Raw genomic sequence first — 6,000 nt, 5'->3', positions numbered from 1 at the left:
TGATGATATATATATATACATATATATATATATATATATATGACGGGCGTCTTTCAGTTTCCACCTACCAAATCCACTCACAAGGCTTTGGTCGGCCCAAGGCTATAGTAGAAGACACTTGCCTAAGGTGCCACACAGTGAGAATGAACCTGGAACCATGTGGTTGGTAAGCAAGCTACTTACCACACAGCTACACCTGCACCTAATGAAAAAGAAGAGTGGGCCACATGGAAACAGTGACAAGTGACCAAGACGTTTGGTGATATACCATGCTTGAGAAGACCTGTCAAGCCAAGTGAAATTGTAGTCATGGCTGATGCCAGTGTTACATAACTGGCACCTGTGCCGGTGGCACATAAAAAACACCCACTACACTCTTGCAGGAGTTGGCATTAGGAAGGGCATCCAGCCATAAAAACCACGTCAAATCAGATTGAAACCTGATGCAGCTCCCCAGCTTACCAGTTTCCAGTCAAACCGTCCAACCCATGCCAGCATGGAAAATGGACGTTAAATGATGATGATGACTTGCAAGAGAATGGCCTCTGTTAAAGGCACCCGAGTGTCCAGTAGTGTCATTAACATGATATTAATGCACACATTCCAGTCTGTTCTCTCATCTGTGAATAACTCCCTCACTTCTTCCTGAAAATGGTTTGGCTGCAACCGTTCCATTGCTTGTTAAGCCATTAAAAATTTTTTTTTTTTTTAAATCAATCAAAAACAATAGAACAACAAATGGTTTAATGTTTTTATTTTATTTTTTTTTCTTTCCTCCAGAGTTGAACAGAAAGATTCTCTTTACAATGGATATTGTCCAACTGCAAATTCTAAAGAATATGGTCAACGGTACTGCCAGTGTGTACAAAACAAACCAGAAGTGTGTGGTCCCAACTTTGATGTCATAAACTGTAATGCACCAGTAGCAGTTCAGAAAGGAAAGAAACAGAAGAAATTCTTGGGTTGGTACCACAATTATTGTTATCATTGTCCTCTTCATCACCATCATCATTACCACCACCACCACCATCATCATTACTATTGTCATTATCATCACCATCACCATCACCACTACTGCAATCATCGTTGTCATTATTATTTTTATGTTTACCTTTTCCTTGCTGGTATGAGTTGGATGAGATGTATTGAGCCAAAGTTCTGAGGCCACGTGCCAATCCAATTACCAAGCTTTTATTTCCGAACGAAGCATTTTGTTAAATGGAGGACTTTCTACACAACACAAAATGGTCCATTAATTTTCATTATCTTCATTATCTACACCCACAATGAAATAGGTCGACTTTTGCCAGGCTTTCTCTCTCTCTCCCTCTCTCTCTCTCTTTATCTATCTCTCCCTCTCACCCCTCCCTTTCTCTATCCTCTCTCTCTTTGTTTTTATTTTCTATATATGCACCCTTCTAAAGTCTAGCCAGGCTCATGGGCCCTGTTTCCCAGTTTCTATGGTGTATGTGTTCCTCCCCCCCCCCCAGCTGGACGGGATGCCAGTCCATCGCAGCGTTACTCAAGAAACAGGAAGAAAGACTGAGAGAAAGTTGGGGCATAAGAGTACAACAGGGGTCGCCACCACCCCCTGCCAGAGCCTCATGGAGCTTTAGGTGTTTTCGCTCAATAAACACTCACAACACCCAGTCTGGGAATCTAAACCACGATCCTCTGACCGCGAGTCTGCTGCCCTAACCACTGGGCCATTGCGCCTTCACCTCTTATTGTTTACCACTCTGTTTCTCTCTCCTCCCCCATTCTCTCTCTCCTCCTTTCTCCCTCTCCCCCGTTCTCACTCTCCTTACAGTTATTCCCTTTTCCTCCATGTCCTCTACTTTAAGTCTCTCGCTATAGTCGAGTTTCTAAATCTATAAACCTCATCTTATATGCTCACACTTTTTTTTTCAAATTTATATAAAATTTTACCTTTCTACCGATAAATAAACAAAAAAATAAAATTTAGTATCCAAGGAAACCTGGTATTTGTGAGTTTGAATAAATGCATCTGCCAGAACAAGAGGTTGTTGTTGGGTGCGTGTGTGCATGCGTGCATGTGTGTGTGTGTATGTATGCTTGTGTGTATGTGTGCATAAACAAGAATGGAGTAAACCACATCTTTAGTTGATGGTTACACCTTATATTACTGATGACTATTCCTATTGGGCCAGCATATTTAGATATAGACAAAAGTTACCTCGATTAAAGATGTGATTATTTTCCAATATTGTTCATGTTATCATATACTATAGATTTCTTGAAATTCTTCTAAGAGATATCTTAGTTAATGGATGTTAATTCTATTTGAATTTAATGGTATCTGATTATTTGACATAGTTAATCAAGTTCGCTTAATACTGAGTGCTTTTTTGATAGCTGCCTGAATTTATTAATCCATTTTACTTCTGATATATATATCTTTGTATTTTGTAAATGGCAGATACCTAGCAGTGCGCTCATAAAAGTCCCTATGTTGCTTGTTGCTGGCCACCATGAATCATTTCCAGTCAAATTAATGGTTTCCCATCGAGTACATGGATATTATAAGTAATATTTATTGATATCCTATCGATGTAGTGAGGTGATCCCATAAAAATACATGTCATGGCGAAACATATGTAGCAATGCATTAATGAAAATATAAAATCTTCATCCTTGAAATATTTTTTGTTATATATATATATATATTTGCACACACGCATAAAATATTTGACAGCTGAAATATTTAACATCTAACCTTTTATTAGGATTGGACATCACTGAAACCTTACTGAAGATTGCAGAGACACCACAGAAATGTTTAACTAATAAACCACAGATAATATTTGAATACAACAGCACCTATGTAGCAGAGGTAAATCATATTTTGTTATTTTCTTTTGAGTTTTTGATGTTTTTTTTTTGTTTCTCTGTTAGGGGTTTCTCTCAGTTTTATACAACGAAACGTGGCTGCAACAATAACTGGGAGAAGACTTTTGTCTATTGAGTCGTATCCTAGTTGCCCTAAATTTCCCTATATAGTTGTCCTGCCTCCTATTTTGGAAATCCTGTTTTCTTGTTATGTTACCTTTTTCTATCTTTTATTCTGTTTGTTGTACTTTTACTTTTAGTTATCATTGCTGTTTTTATTTACTTCACTTATTGCTGCTTTCTCTCCCTTCTTTTCCCTTTTACCAGATGAGTTGTAGAAAACTTGAGCACTGTATACTATAAGCTTGTTTTTTTTTTTTTTAAGTGAATGAAATTAATTTGCTTTAAAAATCTTGAAAGATAAATTTAATTCATGTAAACTTGCAGAATGATTGGTGTCAATAGTAATATTCATTTGATAATTTTTACTCTATTGTACAAATATTAATTAAACTCCTATTTTAATTTCTCCCTCAGGAATTCCAGTCAAATCTTACTGAAGCAGAGAGTATGAAGAAATGTTCTGAACATATTAAAAATTCTAAAATAGGAAAACAGTGCAAATCCGTTGCAAATATAAACTACACTGAGATTATTTACTTCTGCAGTCAAGATCTAATGGTAAATCATAATCTTCAAGATATGTCTGTGTTGACTAAAGACTTAAATGTTTCAATCAGTCAAATAACATATTATTCTTTCATTCCACCAATCCACAATCATTTTAATTATTGTTAATTGATTAGCATTTATTGTAAGTATAGAATGAAGGATGTTACATAAATTGAAAAGTTATTTTATTGTCAGGCATTTATCAACTTTCATATTATAACTCAATTGCCTTCACCTTACTTGGCTATGACTACCACCACCAGGACTCTGTAGAAAATGAAGGAGCCTCTACATAGTTGTTCAATCTGCAAAAAAGAGCAACCAAATCGCCCTCTAACCATACTGCTATCTTAAATAAAAGGAGGACTCATTAGATCTAGTCTTACAAACCCCTATAAAATAACAGATGGCCACAGTTGGAATACCTTTGATAATGGGTCTATTTGAACACAGTTGACCAGAAATTCAACAACAACAACAGATAATGAGTGTGCCTCTACATGGTTGCTTGACCTGTTAGAAATAGCTGCTAAATCTTCCTTAAATTTTATCTTAGAGTATTGAAAGGAAGTAGACAGGGAGGAAAGAGTGGCTAATGTGGTCTTTGATACAAAATATCCAAGAGAAGGATCGAGGGGCCAGGCTAGAATGCCTGCTTAGTCAAGGATGATGACATGAGGACCAAACAACAACAACAACAGCAAGTAAACAGAAACAAACTAAATGGTGTGAGGGGATGTAATGGACACACAGACAGACTGACTGACTGTGTTTATCTTCACCTGAGGTATATCTATAAAAGATATAAATATTGGCAAGAAAACTAATACATCAGTTCTTTCATATAAAAAAACCTTGTGAAGTGTTTGTTCTTACTAATGCAGTGTACTAGTGATTAACCCTTCAGGTATCTGAAACCAACATGTTATTGTTTACCTGATATAAAATTAAAATAGTAAATAATTGCTGTCAAGAACAATAGCTTCTGTGTTTGGGACAAGAGTTTAACCCTTTTGATATTAACTTACCTGAAACTGCCTCTGGTTCTATTATATAGATTTCCTGTTTCAAAGTGATTAAACCTTCCATCAAAATATATTTATGTTCCAAACACCAGTGGAATGATGACAAAGTTTTCTTACAAAATTCTTCATTATTTACAAAATTACTTGAACATAGACATTGTAATTCAACAGAAATATGGCTATGAATGGGTTAAGGAATACCATAGTGAGCCAATTAATAGCTGAATACATAAACGTATCACTTTTATCTTATTTTTTTATTCTTTTACTTTAACAGTTAACTGGAAATGTGATGTGGACATTAGCAGCACTAAGCAACCTTGAAGAAACTTGTCTCACTCAAATAAAGACCAACATTACTGAGTGGATAGTTCCTGAAGCTGGTGAACTACCTGAGTTTCCTTCAAATATAACTGATGCACTTTGTTTGAATGACTGTAGTAACCAGGGTACCTGTGAGAAAGGTAAGCAATAGTTCAATAGTTTAGATACTGTTTATAAATGAATCTAACCACGACTGAAAGGTTAAAAATATTTCTTGTGTAATTATGAGGGTCAGAAGTGGATCAAAGTCTATGATGACATCTGCAGTAAATATATTTTATTGTTTTCTAATGAAGAGCCTTGTCCAAAACACAAGATCTCTCTTCTTTTCTCACAGCAAACTAACTAATTCCTCTCTGTACACTCAATATTTATTGACACAGGCCACCACTAGTTTCTATTCTATCATTCCATTGGAGACTCTTTAACCTTACTGTCTCCTTTTATTGACTACACAAAGGATTAAAGGCTAAGTGGACCCAGTAAAATGACAACTGACAGAGAGCTGAAACTAAAGATTATAAATCATTTAGCCTGCTGCTCTACTGCTTTTGGCTGATCACCATATTTGATAATCACTGTTTTACTGTAACAGTCAGACTATTAGACGATGTTATACACCTCTAGTCATAGTGTTCTTCTAAGTGGAGGTGTGTGGCTTAGTGGTTAGGGTGTTGGCCTCATGACTGTGGTTTCAATTCCTGGACCTGGCGATGCATTGTGTTCTTGAGTAAAACACTTCATTTCACATTGCTCCAGTCCACTCAGCTGGCAAAAATGAGTAATCCTGTAATGGACTGGTGTCCCATCCATGTGGGGAATCTATATGCCATAGAAACTGGGAAACCAGCCCTTATGAGTTGGTTTGACTCAAGAATGTAACTACCTATAATGTTCTTCCTCACATTGTTGTAGTTTTTTAATCATTCCACATTGCTAATTAAGCAAGCAGACCAACATTTTTGGGGGAATAGAATACCAGTACATTGCAGAATTAGCAATTTACAGTTCAGTGGACCAGAGCAACAGCAAATGAAATATTTTGTTCAAGAACATACGGCAGTGCCAGTCTGAGAATAGAAACCACAACCTTGCAATCATGACTACAACACTCTAACCACTAGATTAT

The 6,000-nt window shown here is 36.3% G+C and overlaps 1 protein-coding gene across 1 annotated transcript in view; it reads left to right on the top strand.

Annotated features, from left to right (window-relative positions):
* Positions 1-6,000, top strand: part of LOC106880038 (uncharacterized) — a 456,507-nt gene that overhangs the window by 318,870 nt on the left and 131,637 nt on the right. The window contains exons 140-143 of the mRNA XM_014929839.2: positions 781-962; positions 2,748-2,854; positions 3,388-3,531; positions 4,825-5,011. Of these exons, the coding sequence (XP_014785325.2) occupies positions 781-962; positions 2,748-2,854; positions 3,388-3,531; positions 4,825-5,011 (620 nt within the window). The remainder of the gene's footprint in view (positions 1-780; positions 963-2,747; positions 2,855-3,387; positions 3,532-4,824; positions 5,012-6,000) is intronic.

This window comes from Octopus bimaculoides, chromosome 22 (genome assembly GCF_001194135.2).
Source record: "Octopus bimaculoides isolate UCB-OBI-ISO-001 chromosome 22, ASM119413v2, whole genome shotgun sequence".
Lineage (NCBI taxonomy): Eukaryota > Metazoa > Mollusca > Cephalopoda > Octopoda > Octopodidae > Octopus > Octopus bimaculoides.
The sequence above is the reverse complement of the archived record's forward strand: the minus strand, read 5'-3'. Positions and strand labels throughout refer to the sequence as shown.